The sequence below is a fragment of the Pinus tabuliformis genome, chromosome 5_1, assembly GCF_031772625.1.
Source record: "Pinus tabuliformis cultivar Carrire ecotype Pingquan chromosome 5_1, CPIR1, whole genome shotgun sequence".
Taxonomy (NCBI): domain Eukaryota; kingdom Viridiplantae; phylum Streptophyta; class Pinopsida; order Pinales; family Pinaceae; genus Pinus; species Pinus tabuliformis.
In genome coordinates, this window is record NC_142305.1 from 586,369,720 (window position 1) to 586,387,431 (window position 17,712).

The 17,712-nt window shown below is 37.8% G+C and overlaps 1 protein-coding gene across 1 annotated transcript; it reads left to right on the forward strand.

Annotated features, from left to right (window-relative positions):
• The first annotated feature begins 1,313 nt into the window (after nucleotides 1-1,313).
• On the forward strand, nucleotides 1,314-10,736 carry LOC149166205 (uncharacterized). Its single transcript, XM_089431303.1, has 2 exons — nucleotides 1,314-3,646; nucleotides 10,045-10,736. The coding sequence occupies exons 1-2, from the start codon at nucleotides 1,361-1,363 to the stop codon at nucleotides 10,603-10,605; spliced, it is 2,847 nt and encodes a 948-aa protein (XP_089287429.1). The 5' UTR covers nucleotides 1,314-1,360; the 3' UTR covers nucleotides 10,606-10,736.
• The last annotated feature ends 6,976 nt before the right edge of the window (nucleotides 10,737-17,712 follow it).

The window sequence follows — 17,712 nt, forward strand, 5'->3', positions numbered from 1 at the left end:
ATTTTATTTTTTTAATAAATATAAAAAATAATTAAAATACATAAAGACATTAAATTTTATCATAATTTTTTAATTAATAAAGATAAATATTTATTCGATAAAAAAAATAATTTTTTAAATAGTAATATAATACAGTCTTAATTAAGACTTTAAAAAATAAAAAATAAACTAATACGAAGTCAAGTTACCCTTTCCCAAAGTAAACTGACACAAAATCAAGCTCCATACAATAATAATAAAAATTATTCTTTAAATCTCCATTTAAAATCAATTCAGAAGTTAGAAATAAGTAAATAAAATTTGGAAAAAACTCAAATGGTCCAATGCGCAAAATTATACATCAAGAAATTAAAAGAAAGTTCCTGGAAACAACCCTCTCCCTCCTCATAACCACCTTTAGCTCTCGTAATTTAATGAGTTCGGACGGTCAGGTTTTTACAGACCATAAGAAGAAATTTCAAAGTCAAATCCGAAGGAGTAATATGTCGGATGTGTCGAATCGCCCATGACACGTGATTTTTCCCATTCACGCTACCCGCCCCACAACTACAAAAACAAAGAAATATGCACTGCACTGCCGCTAGCTTTTCCTTGCAGCAGCCGTTGGTGGCAGCTGGATCAAAGACTGATACACCGACAGACAGATTGCGGTAAAAAGGAAGCGAGTGGGGCCCCAACAGAATAAAGTAGGTGGGGAAAACGCGGACATTACGAATTGATGACTCGAGCAGGCTGCACCCGGAAACACGCACTTGTAAATTTTCGAGATATCTGGGATTCGGATGCAATCGTCCAAAATTTGAAATCAAACGCACACAGTCAACATTGACGGTCGTAACAAATTCATCACAGTCAACATTGACGGTCGTAACAAATTCATCAAGCCTTTAATCAATTTAATCTACTTATTTTTCTTATGGATAATTCTGCTGATAAGACACATCGCCGCGTGATGCTCCTCTCTTTGCCCTCATTCGCATAGCGGTGTTGTGTAATGAAATTACCGGACCTTCTATATGATGCACAGAAGGTGAAGCCCAACATCTTCACCGCGTCAACCTTTCAAACAACACAATCATATCACCAAACAGTTTGTTTGCGACGACTAGGTATTAACCAATGTTTCTAGAACAACCAATTGACTGCACGTCGTTGGAATTTTATGTTAAGTGGACTGTCACTAATTAAATCCACTTAGCTCAGGTCTTACATACAATGCAACCTTGCTTTTAGTTGTGACTCTGCTTCTATTTCCATATCAATGACGTCCAAGAGGTGAGAGCACCATCAACCACGCAAAATGACTACAATGACGAAATCGGGCAGGCAATATGGATCCTTGCAGCAAGAGAGGTGGATCATGACAGGTATTATGCAAATCATGGGTACAGTGAGTTTTGTCATTCGGATTTTGAACTGTTGCGTACTTGTTTTGTGTATTCTCTCGCCTGTTTTTGGCGAAGTCCATGGTTGTTTGAGGCAGGAGATGGAGTCTCTCTTGGAGTTTAAAGGCGGTTTACATGATCCTGCCGGGAGTTTGGCTTCTTGGAATGTTTCTTTCAGCTGTTGCCTCTGGAATGGTATCTCCTGCGACAGACTGGCCAGCCGTGTCGTTCGGATGGATTTGCACGAAATGAAATTGAGTGGTGTCTTGCATCCAGCAGTACTGTTCAAGTTGAGGGCTTTGAAGTACTTGGATATTAGCTGCAACAATTTTACTGGCTTACCTATTCCTGCAGAACTGGGTCCTTTGAAAAACTTGAGATATCTCAACCTATCCACAGCAGGATTTGCGGGCTCCATTCCATGGCAACTCGGAAATTTGTCTACCTTGGAAGTACTTGATCTCTCTTCCTCAGCTTCAATGTTGGCAGGTCCCAGCTTATCATGGCTCACAAATCTAACGGCCTTGAAACATCTCTCTCTAGACCGAGTCGATCTCTCAGCAACGTCGTCATCATGGGGACAATCAGTAAGTCGTCTTTCTCACCTCAGAAACCTTACAATGTCAAACTGCGGACTTACAGGTTCAATTCCCCCTTCCCTGCAGAAACTTGTATCCTTAGAAATTCTCCATCTAGATAGAAATACATTTCAGTCTGAATTCCCTAGTTGGTTAGCAAATATGACTAGTTTGGTATCTCTGCAGATGACCAATGCAAATTTGAGTGGGTCTCTTCCGTTTGAACTTTCTCAGCTGCCTCGCCTAAGTAGGATTTCTTTGGGATATAATAAATTATCTGCCAATGTTTCCCAGATTTTTCAGGGCCAATGGAAAAGCCTGACCTATTTCCAGATGCCAAACAACAGATTGCACGGCCCCATACCAGCTTCCATAGAAAATTTATCATCTCTGTCTTTCCTACAATTGCACAGAAACAATTTGAGGGGAATGATTCCAGAATCATTGGGTTTCCTATGGTCGCTTACCGTACTAGACCTGGGCTACAACCAATTGACGGGACCTATCCCATTATCCCTAGGATCGTTGTCCAAACTGACCTATATCAGTCTTACCAAAAACGCTCTGAGCGGACCAATCTCAGAGTCACACTTCCGCGGACTGAAGGATCTAAAATATCTTGACATGTCTGATAACAGATTAACCTTTAATATCACCCCCAACTGGACTCCGCCATTCCAGTTAGATGTGTTGAGATTATCTCAGTGTAAGATAGAGGGGCCGCTTCCTCCTTTTGTGAAAACTCAACGTTTTATGACAACACTGGATCTATCCAATAACACGCTCAAGGGACAAATCCCCCCATGGCTGTGGAAGCTTACCAAGCTTGAGAATATAATCTTATCACACAATAAATTGGAAGGGCCAATACCATCTCAGCTGTATAAGTGCACCTTCTTGAAGCAGATAGAGCTACGAGATAATCAGTTGCATGGAAATCTTCCAAATCCCCCGCGCAGTTTTGCTGCAGGCTTCCCTTGGGCACTTGATCTGTCAATTAATAACATTACAGGGCCGATCCCCTCAGAAATCTGCACGATGCTTCATACTTCAAGATTCTTATCTTTGGCGTCAAATAAGCTCAAGGGGCAGATTCCTCCTTGCATTTGTGAGCAATCAGTGTATCTAGAGGCTCTGGATCTTTCAGACAATGAGCTCTATGGGAAGTTGCTTCCCAATTTCAGTAATTGCTCTTCTCTGAAGGTATTAAACGTAGCAAGTAATAATTTGGAGGGAGAGATACCGGTGGAACTGGGAAAACTGAAGAAACTTCAGGTATTGCACATCAACAACAACAGGTTAAGTGGCAACGTTCCTTCCGCCCTGCGAGATTGCAAGATGTTCGAAGTTTTGGATTTGAGTAGAAACAGTATATCGGGCAAAGTACCTGACTGGATTGCGGATCTCTCGAAGCTCCGCATACTAGTTCTCAGATCAAATAACTTGGAGGGTGAAATACCATTTCAGATTGGGTACCTTCAACTCCAAATTCTTGATCTAGCAAATAACCATCTGTCCGGCTCGATACCCCAATGCCTCTCAAACTTAGCAACATTGAGGAAGAACGCTTTGACAGGTTCGCTGTCTGATGAATTTAGGTACGGAAATTACTACAAGGAAGAAATTAACCTGGTGGTAAAAGGTAGGGAATGGGCGTATAAATACATCCTCTATATTTTCACTGTTGGGTATTTTTAATGGGGAAAATACCAAAAACCAAATATCTTTTGTGCACACAGAAGACTTAAAAAAATTTCACTGAGGAACAGAGGATTTCACCATAAAATATTTCTATTCATTAAAACAAAAAAAACATTCACTGTGTCTCCATATGAGAATTTACACTGCTGGAAAAATTCCCATTAACATTTACTGCTGTAAAACCTCCATTCACATTTACTGGTGTAAAACAATTTTACATACTGCTGTAAAAGCAAAACTTACACAGGCTTACAAAATTCGCTCCACTATTTTCTTTATGCACTTGCAAAACCACACATGGTTTTTCTTACACCTCTGTTTTACTATGCCTCACAAAAACATTACAAAAGACATTTGTGCACTGCTGTGCATACAGCCTCTGGTTTTTCTTTTCGCTGCTGCGAACACCTTACATTTACCTCCCGTGTGCAATACATGTAAAATAAAAGTCAACACACTCAAAAAAAACTTATTACATACGTTTTTTTACATTTAATACATGCCGTATGTAAATATATAAAAAAATAAAACGTGCCCATAACGAAATTTATGATATCCACCTAAAACTATGAGAAATACCATGTGCCGTAAGGAAATAAAAACAAACTACCTACTTCCTACGAACAACAATAAAAACATTAAATTTCCTGGCGGCGGTCAACCCATAAACCTTTCACTCCACGCAAAACATTGAATTGATGTGGGTTCGTATGCAACTCCAGGTGATCAACGGCGGAGGAAAGTGGAGCAGATCTGACGGTGGATAACCATATCGGAAGACCAACAAGTGCTGAACGTTAACCTCCGAGAAAATGACGTTGCGTTACGTCAGGGCTGAACCATGTGTCAGCTCCAAATTGTATCGGAGCTCCTTGCCGGATTATTCCTTCTGCCTGAAATCAACCCGAGAGCTTTCCGGCGAGGTTTATTGACCGGTTTCTGGCAGCTGCGTTGAAATTAGATTTCAACACTCCCCTTTAATTTCAACAGCTGGGCATTCGGTCATACCCAGACACTTTCTCAAAAATTCAAAGCTCTTCTGATCAAGTGGCTTTGTCAAGATGTCTGCAACCTGTTCTTGAGCACTGCAATGTTCTAGGACAATTTCTCCATTGTTCACCAATTCTCTGATGTAGTGAAACCTTGTATCAATGTGTTTCGTTCTCTTATGAAACACTGAATTCTTTGACAATGCAATAGCAGAGCTATTGTCACAAAAGATCACTGTCGCTTTTGCCTGCTCTTGGCCTAAGCTTCTCAACATTCTTCTCATCCAAACTCCTTGACATGCTGCTGCTGTAGCTGCCACATATTCAGCCTCTGCTGTAGACAATGCTACAATGGACTGCTTCTTAGAAGCCCATGAAATGGCTCCTGAGCCCATATTAAAAACATAACCGGAAGTGCTCTTCCGATCATCTACACTTCCAGCCCAATCGTTGTCTGTGTATCCAACCAAATCTGAATGTTCTGAGGCATGATATAAAATTCCAAACATTTTGGTGCCTTTGACATACCTCAAAATTCTCTTTGCTGCCTGCCAATGTGCCTCCTTTGGCCTCTCCATGAACCTGGAAATTAAACTAACAGCATACATTAAATCAGGCCTAGTAGCTGTTAAATACATAAGGCTACCCACAATACTTTTATACAAACTAGGATCAAAATCCTTGCTGCTGTCCTCTCTGCTGAGCTTTAATCCCATCACTGTGGGAGTGATTGCTGCCTTGCATTCTTGCATGTTAAATCTGCCCAGAACTTGATTTACATATCTTGCTTGAGATATAAAAATTCCTTTTTCATTTTGATCTACTTCTATGCCTAAGAAGTATCTCAAGAAACCCATGTCAGTCATTTCAAATTCATCCTTCATGACTGATTTAAAATTCTCAATGAGCTGATCATCATTACCTGTGAAAATAACATCATCTACATACAAGACAACAATTAAAATTTTACCATCCTTTTCTTTGATGTAGACTGTGGGTTCTCCTTCACATTTGTCAAATTCATTATCTAATAGATATGAATCTATCCGGCTGTACCATGCTCTTGGCGCTTGCTTCAGCCCATAAAGAGCTTTCTTCAATTTGCACACTTTGTGCTCTTCACCTTTCTTCTCATATCCGAGAGGCTGTTCCACATAGACCTCTTCCATTAACACTCCATTTAGGAATGCTGATTTCACATCCATTTGGTAGACTTTCCATTTGTTTTGTGCTGCTATGGACAGCACTGCTCTCACGGTTTCCATTCTTGCAACCGGGGCGAAAGTCTCCTCATAATCTCTCCCATACTGCTGCTTGTACCCTTTGACAACCAGCCTTGCCTTGTGCCTTTCTATCTTGCCTTCAGCATTGCTCTTGGTCTTATAGACCCATTTTACACCAATGACTTCTTTGCCTTTTGGTAACTCAACCAAATCCCATGTTTTGTTTCTCTCTATGGCATTAATTTCCTCATCCATAGCTTCTATCCATTTCCTATCTTTGATTGCATCCTCGAAATGAATAGGATCATCAACATGACAATACAAGGCAAATAAGGAATTCATTCCTTCATCATAAATGTCACTTAGATTTCTAAACTTCTTACCTCGTTCACTTGGTGTGCAAGTGCTTGAAGATGCACTTGAATTTCCTCCTTGTGGTGTGCTTGGAGAAGCACTCTCATTAATCCTTAATGGTGTACCTTGCTGTCCTTGTGTTGTCCTCAATGGTGTCCCTTGCTGTCCTTGTGTTGGCGCTGCTGTTTGGGGATGTATTTCAGCCACCTCCTCATCATCTTCATCATGAGACAAACAGTTTTTGACATTCACTGTTTTCTCTATGCTTCCATCCCAAGCTTCCTCTTCAATGAATTGAACATCCCTGCTGACAAAGAACTTCTTGGCAGATGGAATGTACAGCCTGTAGGCTTTGGATTCATCACTGTATCCAATGAAGATGCATTTCTCCCCTTTGCTGTCCAACTTCCTCCTTAGCTGATCTGGTATGTGTGCATAGGCCACACATCCAAAAACTCTCATGTGGGTGACTCCTTGCTTTCTCCCACTCCATGCCTCTTCTGGCACTTTGTTCATGACTGCTTTTGTAGGACACCTGTTCAATATATAAACTGCACAATGTACAGCTTCAGCCCAATACTCATTTGGCAAATGCTTTGCCTTCAGCATGCTCCTCGCCATATCCATGATGGTCCTGTTCTTCCTTTCAGCAACTCCATTTTGCTGCGGAGTGTACCGAGTTGTGAACTGTTTATGTATTCCATTTTCTCTACAAAACTTTAGGAATTCATTTGAGATATACTCACCTCCTCTATCAGTTCTCAATACTTTTATGTGCCGCCCGCTTTGGTTCTCCACAAGTGCTTTGAAATTTTGGAATTTCTCAAAGACTTCACTTTTGTTTTTAAGGAAATATATCCAAGTCTTTCTTGTACAGTCATCAATGAATGTCAAGAAATATAGGCTGCCAGCTAATGATGGAGCTTGCATTGGTCCACACAAATCTGAGTGGATGATCTCTAAGGGTGTATTTGCCCTTATGCTCTTCCCTGATGGAAAACTTTCTCTATGTTGTTTTCCCAAAATGCAGCCTTCACATAGGCTGTCCGGTTTCTCTATCAATGGTAATCCTCTTACCATTCCTTTTCTGCTCAATAAGTTTAGACCTCCAAAATTTAGATGCCCGAATCTCAAGTGCCATAACCAATTTTCATCCTTTGGCACGCTTTGGAAGGCCTCTTGGGTGACTGCTACCATTTCCCTTTTGTTTTTCATGTCTGCCCTGATCCGGAGAGGGAACATCCTGTTCCTTGTCATCTTCACTTCAGCAATGCATCTTTTGCTGGGTGGTATATCCATGATGGTGCACACATCATTTACAAAGTAAACATTGTAACCCTTTTGGATAAGCTGTCCAACACTCAATAGGTTACATCTCATTCCGGGGACATAGTAGACATCTGCTATGGTTTTCCTTTCTCCTTGTTTTGTAAATATTTTTACCTCCCCTTTTCCCATAACAGACACTTTACTATCAGTTCCTAGTGTGACCTCTGATTTCAAATTCTGATTTAAGGCTGAAAAGAGGGCTATATTCCCTGTCATATGGTTGCTGCAACCTGAGTCTAAAAACCATATGTCTTCACTATGTGTTTCAGCCATGTTACAAGCTAACAGGACATTATTTTGACTGCTGTTTTCTCTTGTAACATTTGCATTTTGTCTACTGTTCATATCATGTTGTTTCTTTCTACAATCACTTGCATAATGTCCATACTTTTTGCAATAATAGCATTGAACATTAGATTTATCATACCTTTGTCCTTGAGCATGATGTTGTCCTCCTTGTTGGCTGCTGCCTTGGCCTTGGTTCTGATTTGTATTGCTGCCTCTTCCTTGTGCATTTGATGGGCTGTTCCTTCCACCTCTGTTCTGGCTTCTGCCTCTTCCTCTTCGGTTTCCTCTTCCTTGACCTCTTCCTCTTCCAAAGGACATCTGGGTCTTGAAGGCTTGCTCAAGAGATGAGTTTTCATTCCTACTCAACCTCTGCTCATGTGTTATCAGTGATGCATGTAGCTCATCAACTGAATATTTTGAGAGATCCTTTGTCTCTTCAATGGTGGTGACAATGGCATCAAACTTTGAAGGTAAGACCCTCAATATTTTCTCCACAATCCTTCTATCTTCAATGGTTTCTCCATGAGTTCTCATTTGTGTGATTACACCAATCACATGAGTGAAGAATGTGTCAATGTTATCTGACTCCTTCATGTTCAAGTTCTCAAAATCCTTTCTCAGCAATTGTAGTTTTGCTGTCTTCACTCTCTCCATGCCTTGATAGGCTGTCTTAAGGGTTTGCCATACTTCATTTGCTGTCTTAGCTGCTGCTAACCTTGGAAACACACTCTGGTCTACTGCTAGATACAACAACATACGGGCTTTTGAATCCTTCTTTCTATTGCTCTTCAGCTGATCTCTCTCTCCCTGAGTTAATGCATTGAACTCAGTTTCATCTGCTGGTTCTTCAAAACCTTCCTCAACTATTTCCCATAAATCTTGAGAGGCAAACAGGGCTGTCATGGTTATTGCCCAATAGTCATAGTTCTTCCCATTAAACTGTGGGAGCTGGGTGTTAAACAAACCCATACCAGTGCTTGTGCTGGCCATTCCTTGACTGTGTATTTAAAACACTGACTGTCTCTTCAATAACAAACAAGATAGCTATGAAGAATACCTGAATCCTTTGTTGTCTGAGTCTTCTGTCTGCCTGAGAAGTTTTGCTGCAGCTACAAACCTTCTCCCTTCAGCTTCTTTGTCACCTTCAAAGAGCCTAAGCCTGCTCTGATACCACTGTTGGGTATTTTTAATGGGGAAAATACCAAAAACCAAATATTCAAACACACAGAGGCAATGCTCTGTTTCTTTTGCTCCAGGATCTTTTGTGCACACAGAAGACTTAAAAAAATTTCACTGAGGAACAGAGGATTTCACCATAAAATATTTCTATTCATTAAAACAAAAAAAACATTCACTGTGTCTCCATATGAGAATTTACACTGCTGGAAAAATTCCCATTAACATTTACTGCTGTAAAACCTCCATTCACATTTACTGGTGTAAAACAATTTTACATACTGCTGTAAAAGCAAAACTTACACAGGCTTACAAAATTCGCTCCACTATTTTCTTTATGCACTTGCAAAACCACACATGGTTTTTCTTACACCTCTGTTTTACTATGCCTCACAAAAACATTACAAAAGACATTTGTGCACTGCTGTGCATACAGCCTCTGGTTTTTCTTTTCGCTGCTGCGAACACCTTACATTTACCTCCCGTGTGCAATACATGTAAAATAAAAGTCAACACACTCAAAAAAACTTATTACATACGTTTTTTTACATTTAATACATGCCGTATGTAAATATATAAAAAAAATAAAACGTGCCCATAACGAAATTTATGATATCCACCTAAAACTATGAGAAATACCATGTGCCGTAAGGAAATAAAAACAAACTACCTACTTCCTACGAACAACAATAAAAACATTAAATTTCCTCGCGGCGGTCAACCCATAAACCTTTCACTCCACGCAAAACATTGAATTGATGTGGGTTCGTATGCAGCTCCAGGTGATCAACGGCGGAGGAAAGTGGAGCAGATCTGACGGTGGATAACCATATCGGAAGACCAACAAGTGCTGAACGTTAACCTCCGAGAAAATGACGTTGCGTTACGTCAGGGCTGAACCATGTGTCAGCTCCAAATTGTATCGGAGCTCTTTGCCGGATTATTCCTTCTGCCTGAAATCAACCCGAGAGCTTTCCGGCGAGGTTTATTGACCGGTTTCTGGCAGCTGCGTTGAAATTAGATTTCAACATTCACTTCTCTGGATCTCTCGGCGAACAACCTAAGTGGTGACATCCCCAAGGGCATGGGGTATCTGAAGGGTTTACATTCTTTGAATCTCTCACATAATCAGCTTACGGGATTCATTCCGCAGGAACTTGGCAAAATAATAAATTTAGAAGCTTTAGATCTGTCAGGCAACCGGTTATCCGGAAGAATACCTGAAAGATTTGTGGACCTGAACTTCCTGGGCTGTTTAAACCTATCAAATAATAATCTGTCCGGTAGGATTCCATATGCGCTACATCTGACCACCTTTGGGGCATCTTCTTTTAGGGGTAATCCGCATCTTTGTGGACCCCCAGTTCAGAGAAACTGCAGCGATTATACTGTGGATTATACCGGGGAAGGAGAGGATGAAAACAGCGAGGAAAGTGTGTATTGGTGGGATTCGTGGAAAGGTGGAATGGGATCGGGATGTGTTGCTGTGTGGGGCTGTGTGATCGGAGTAATGGCTTTATGTAAACGATTGAGGACGAGATACTGGCAGTTCGTAGATAGCATTGTGAACTTGTTCCTATAAACATTTGAAACTGTATTTGGGCATATATATATATATATTTAAAAGAAATCTGTATCTGGACACTTGAATGCCATACTCTTCCCATCTTGATAGATCTGTGCAGATATGAAGAGAATATACAATACACTGTATACCCATTTTACAATAAAATTTTTAGAAGATCGGCTGTTATTATTTTGGTTATTTTATTTTTAGTCAATTATTACACGATGAATGATATTATCCAAGTTGGAATATAATTTATGATATTAGGTATTTTATTTGAAATATATGAAGATAAACGTAGTAAATCTTTTGGTTTTTATAACATTTATTAGAGAGTATCTAATATCAATAATGTAAAAACATTAAAATTATAAAAATTATATATTTTATTTCTAAAAAATATTATTTTAAATTTTCAATAAAAAACTAAAATATTTAAAATTATTTGGTTAAATTTTTTTTTTATAAAATATAAAAAACAATTTATAAGTAAGAACCGTTTCCGGCCAACTAACGCAGAATCAAAACTTAATCAACTGCAATATAAAAAACCCGGTGGGCAGCATTAAGAGGTATACGGTGGGAAAGTCGCATAGCGCTGCTGGTGGCAATATCAGTGCCATCAATCATTTAACCATCAAAACATTGGCAACAGCAATATTGACATCAGCGATCAATGTTTAGGTGAAAATAATGTGCATATTCATTTGGACAAATGTAATACGCAAAACTCTGATGAAAACAGAATTAACAACAATAAGGGTTTAGAGAACTATGGAAGGTCTTCAATTAACACTTCCGAAACAAAATTAAAAAGGAAAGTGGTAAATCTGTCTTCCCAAGAATTAGATCCTGAAGTCATTAATGTCCTTAGCAAAGGTTTGGGATTTGCAGTTGCGCCGAAAAACCTTCCCATTGAGAATATGATATGTAGTATAGAGGATGGGATTAATAACCTTCCTCTGGAAGATAAGGAAACATTAAGACAAGAGTTCTCCCTCATTATGAGAAAGGCTAAAACTCCCAAAAGTAATTTGAGTAAAGAAGAACAAAGAGCCTTCAAATCCTTGCGGAACAATGATAAAATTGTGGTTCTTAAGGCAGATAAGGGAGGAGCAGCAGTGATCTTGGATAAGGAAGATTATGTATGCAAAATGAATGAACACCTCAGATGTGGCAGTTATAAGAAGCTAAGCAACAATCCCATCCCCAAGATTATGAAGGAAGTGAAAAAGACAATTTTGGAGTCCAACCTTGAGGATAAATTAAAGAAGAAATTAATCCCCTCTTGTGAAACTATCCCAAGAATTTATGGGTTACCCAAGATCCATAAAGAAGGGGTTCCTCTTAGACCAATAGTCAATACCATTGGCTCCCCAACCTATGAGCTCGCCAATTATGTTGCAAAAATCCTTAAGCCCCTTGTCGGAAACACTGATTCTTTCATCAAAGACTCCCATGAATTTGTGAATCTTATTAAGAATGAGAAGATAAAACGTGACGACATCCTTGTTAGCTTTGACGTAGTGTCCTTATTCACCAAGATTTCTCTTGATGAAGCCTTTCAGGTTATAAAAGATGTTACTGATCCAGGAACTGCAAGATTGGCTGAAATCTGCTTGCGATCAACTGTTTTCACCTTCCAAGGAATATATTATGAACAGACATCTGGTGTGGCAATGGGATCACCCCTTTCACCAATCGTGGCCAACTTATACATGGAATACTTTGAAAAGAAGGCCTTGGAATCTTACCCTTTGAAGCCAGCATGGTGGAAGCGATTCGTCGATGAAACCAATATAAAATGGACACATGGTAAAACATAGCTTGACAAGTTTTTTATTCACCTAAATTCCATCTCTTCAGAAATAAAATTTACTATGGAGCTTGAAGAAAACATGAGCATCCCATTTTTAGACGTTCTCATCATCAGGAAAGAGGATGGATCCCTAGGGCATAAGGTTTTCAGGAAGTCAACCCACACAGAGAGCTACCTCCACGCTGATTCCCACCATCACCCAGCCCAGAAATTTGGTGTTCTAAACACCCTTGATATCAGGGCCCTTCGAATTTTTGACGCTGAACATTTAAATGAAGAAAAGAAGCATTTAGCCTCAACTTTAAGAGTATAGGCTACAAAGAAAATGAGATTAAAAGAGCAATAGACAAAGCCGAGAGAAGGATGTTATCTCATGAACCTAAGGCCCAAGACCAACCTCAGTGTGGTAGGGTTTTTCTACCTTATATTCATGGAGTTACAGATAAGATTGCTAAAATCCTGAGGAAGAAAAACATAAACACGCAATTCTCAGCGCCTGGAGCTATTAGGCAAGGTATGAGATCTGTCAAAGATAGTATTGATAGACATCAACTTAAGGGAGTCTATAAAATAGATTGCTCGTGTGGAAAAAGCTACATTGGTGAAATAGGTTGCTCCCTGCAAACGAGACTCAAGGAACATGGAGTTGATATTAAGAATGAAAGATCTCGTACTTGTGCCCTGGCAGAACACTCCTCAAAAACTAAGCACCGTGTCTGCTTGGAAAACGTCTCAATTATCGCTAGAGAAGAACAACATCATAAGCGAAAGATTAGAGAAGCTCTTGAAATTATCAAGCATCCGCATAATCTAAACAAAGACAATGGTATGGAGATTAGTGGAAGCTAGCTTCCCCTAATCAGAGAAATTAGGGTCACCAATACTTCTCAGGTTTAGTATTCGGTGGTAGAATTACCTCTCCCTTTCTAATCTTAGTAGTTAGTAACCTCGCTATAATAATTTAGGTATAATAATAACAATAATTAGTTCATAATTAAACATTTACAATAGTTATTATGATAATAGCTTTCACTATTATCATTAGGTATTATTATAAATTAGGATTGTTAAGTATTAATTAAAATCTATTAATTAGTTAAAATATTTTAATTATTAATATTAAGTATTAGGTCTTGATATTAGTTATCCATTAATAATACTAATTAATTATTAATTACTAATTATTTATTATTAATTATTTATATTGACTCTTAATATTATAATATAAAATTTTGATACATAATATTATTAATATTAATACATTTTAAATAATTTTAACATTTATACATTACACTAATAATACTCTAATATTACTTTAATATATATATATATATATATTAATTATTATTATTATTATTAATAATTAATAATAATATTAACAATTAATATTAATAATTATTATTATCTTAGATTAAAAGTAACTAATTATTAATAATATTAAGTATGATCAATATTAATATTAATTATTATATTAATAATAATTAAGATTATTTATAATAATAATATTAACAATGGATACTAATAATAATTATTAGAATAAAAGTAACTAATTATTAATAATATTATCATTAATTAATTAATTAATACTAATTATGATAATGATCAACATAATAATAATTTATATTAATTAAATTAGCTTATCAATAAAGTAATAAAAAAATTATTATTAAAAAGAAAACCAACATTCATCTCAATTTACTCTCATCGTTAATAAATCAAAATTATTCAAAAGGAGAGCCGACATTCTTCTCAAATTACTCTCCTCATTACTATTTAATCTCTTAATTAACTCTTCTTCTATCAACCATTCAAGAAGTCCTGATGATGGATCCCCATTGGGATTTGAAACGTTGGTAGAAAACGGTTCTTAATGTGGATTCTCCGGAAACTAAATCAAAAGATTTAAACCACAGAGGTCTTAAACCCATAATTTATAAGTATAAAAAAGACATTAAAATTATAAAATTATATATTTTATTTCTAAAAACTATTAAAATATTATTTTAAATTTTCAATAAAAAACTAAAATATTTAAAATTATTTGGTTTTAAAAAACAATTTATAAAATATAAAAAACATTGTTAAGATAGTCTTCGGCAAAATCACATAATCAATCTTTTGTCGACGCGTTTCGAACCAACCAGTGTGGTTCATCGTCAGGACAAGTTGAAGGACTGATCTGGCTAAGCCTGATTAAATAGAGTGTGCAGAGATCCCAACGGTTATATTGCAACGGCTAATTTTGACTTAGTCAAACTAATAATTTTATTATTAACCGAAACCTACTATTATTAGTTAATTGAATATAATAAATATAATGTTTAAATATAGTGGTCAATATATTTATTAAAAATCTATATTTATTATTATTCTTAAATTAATTAATTCCAAATAAATAGTATTAAAATACTCTTAATCTTTAGAATTTAGTTACAATGGTAATTGCGTATTTAAAAATTGTTTATACCTAAGGATCCAATGGTAAAGAAATAATAGTTAACAAATTATGGTAAATTCATAATGGTAAACTACCTATAATGGTCATTAATAAATTATATTAATATTCCCAAATTATTTAACTCTAAATAAATGGTAATAAATTACTATTGTTTTTAGACTCAAGTTATAATAGGTAAAAGTTTAAACCAAAAAATCATTTTAATTTAAAAAAAATTTAATTGTAAAGGCCCATTCGAAATTAAATTAATAAGTACTAACCACTAATCTATATTTTCTTAATAATTTATAGTTCTAATAATATTAAAAAACAATAAATAGTATTTTAGTTAAATTAATATTCCTAGAATGTAGTTTACCTAAGGAAAATGCCATAATTAACATACATGTTTATTAATAATAGTATATTCATTAACCTAATATTATTGGTATATCATATATTTTTCTAATAATTTCTTGTTTATCATTTAACCTTAAGGGTCATTAGGTAAAATTGGATTACCTCTTATCATTAATTATATTCAGTAATAATTTACTAAAATTCTTATTAGAATTAATTATGTTATTAGTTATTAATCTTATCACTTATAAGGTTTAGAAAAGGAAGGCCTTTATTAATTCAATAAAAGGAAATCAGTTAAAAGTAAAAATCAATGAAACAATCTAATCTAATTAAATTACCCCTTGGAATAAGGCTAATACTAACAAACTAAAACCTCAAGCACTCCAGATTAATAAGGCAACCCGCCAAAACCAGAACTTGAGGAGAGAGAAGACAGAAACCCTAAGAAGGAACAAAGAGGGAAGGGTGGAGGCTAGGAAGACAATGCTGGGACCCAGCAACTGCTAATCTTCCAGCCATCATCCCTATTAAGATTGTTCGGCCTTTTCTCAATCTCCAGGGCCTCTCTAAATTTACGATGGTGAAACTGCGCAACTTTGGCAATGACTTGAGCATCTTCTATACAAACATGATGCATAGTCTTCCCCGCATGCTCAGCCAGGGCTGAGGACTTGGTCCTACCATGTCTTAAGTCAGCCGAATGCTCACTGATCCGTTGATTGATAGAGCGACCAGTCTCACCAATATAAGGGGTCCCATAGGAACAGGGAATGACATAGACGCCTTTCATGTCCTTAGGGTCAATAGGGTCTTTTACAGACCTAAGGGAGCTACGGATAGTGCGGAGGGGTCTAAACGTTGCGGGCACATCGTATCTCCTCAGAACCCTCGCAATCCTATCTGTAGTCCCTTGGATGTAAGGAAGGTTCACACCCAAGACATGGTCTTTGGGAACCTTTCGGATTGAAGGCTCCTTCTTGGCCTTGAGGAAGGCTTTTTGACCAAGGTGCCTATTATAACCATTCCTCTCAAAGACATCAAGGAGATGAGCCTTCTCCGCTTCCAGGCTCTCCTCATCCGAAATTCTTACAGCACGTGTGGCAAGCGTGCTAAGGACTCCTAACTTCTGAGCGGGGAAATGATGCGACGACGCATGCAAGTATTGCTCAGTATGCGTCTTCTTTCTAAACACCTGATGAGAAAAGGAACCATGCGGAGTTGCCATGGGCTCCCCCTTATCCCCTGTCGTCGCTAATCTCTTCATGGAGGATTTTGAGTCTAAGGCTTTGGCCTCCTCTCGTCTCTTACCGAAGCTTTGGAAAAGATTTGTTGATGACACTGGTGTTGTCTGGTCTCATGGTCCGGTCGAGCTGGAGCGTTTCTTCTGTCACCTCAATAACCAGTCCACCGCCATTAAATTCACGATGGAAAAAGAAGATAATGGTTGTCTTCCGTTCTTAGATGTTCTCATCTCTAAGAAGGTGGATGGTTCCTTTTCTCATCAGGTGTTTAGAAAGAAGACGCATACTGAGCAATACTTGCATGCGTCGTCGCATCATTTCCCCGCTCAGAAGTTAGGAGTCCTTAGCACGCTTGCCACACGTGCTGTAAGAATTTCGGATGAGGAGAGCCTGGAAGCGGAGAAGGCTCATCTCCTTGATGTCTTTGAGAGGAATGGTTATAATAGGCGCCTTGGTCAAAAAGCCTTCCTCAAGGCCAAGAAGGAGCCTTCAATCCGAAAGGTTCCCAAAGACCATGTCTTGGGTGTGAACCTTCCTTACATCCAAGGGACTACAGATAGGATTGCGAGGGTTCTGAGGAGATACGATGTGCCCGCAACGTTTAGACCCCTCCGCAATATCCGTAGCTCCCTTAGGTCTGTAAAAGACCCTATTGACCCTAAGGACATGAAAGGCGTCTATGTCATTCCCTGTTCCTGTGGGACCCCTTATATTGGTGAGACTGGTCGCTCTATCAATCAACGGATCAGTGAGCATTCGGCTGACTTAAGACATGGTAGGACCAAGTCCTCAGCCCTGGCTGAGCATGCGGGGAAGACTATGCATCATGTTTGTATAGAAGATGCTCAAGTCATTGCCAAAGTTGTGCAGTTTCACCATCGTAAATTTAGAGAGGCCCTGGAGATTGAGAAAAGGCCGAGCAATCTTAATAGGGATGATGGCTGGAAGATTAGCAGTTGCTGGGTCCCAGCGTTGTCTTCCTAGCCTCCACCCTTCCCTCTTTGTTCCTTCTTAGGGTTTCTGTCTTCTCTCTCCTCAAGTTCTAGTTTTGGCGGGTTGCCTTATTAATCTGGAGTGCTTGAGGTTTTAGTTTGTTAGTATTAGCCTTATTCCAAGGGGTAATTTAATTAGATTAGATTGTTTCATTGATTTTTACTTTTAACTGATTTCCTTTTATTGAATTAATAAAGGCCTTCCTTTTCTAAACCTTATAAGTGATAAGATTAATAACTAATAACATAATTAATTCTAATAAGAATTTT

Coding starts and splice junctions, on each gene's coding strand:
- LOC149166205 (XM_089431303.1), top strand. CDS start 1,361: ATGACAGGTATTATGCAAATCATGGGTACAGTGAGTTTTGTCATTCGG. Junction 3,647..10,044: donor ACATCCTCTATATTTTCACT/GTTGGGTATTTT, acceptor CGTTGAAATTAG/ATTTCAACATTCACTTCTCT.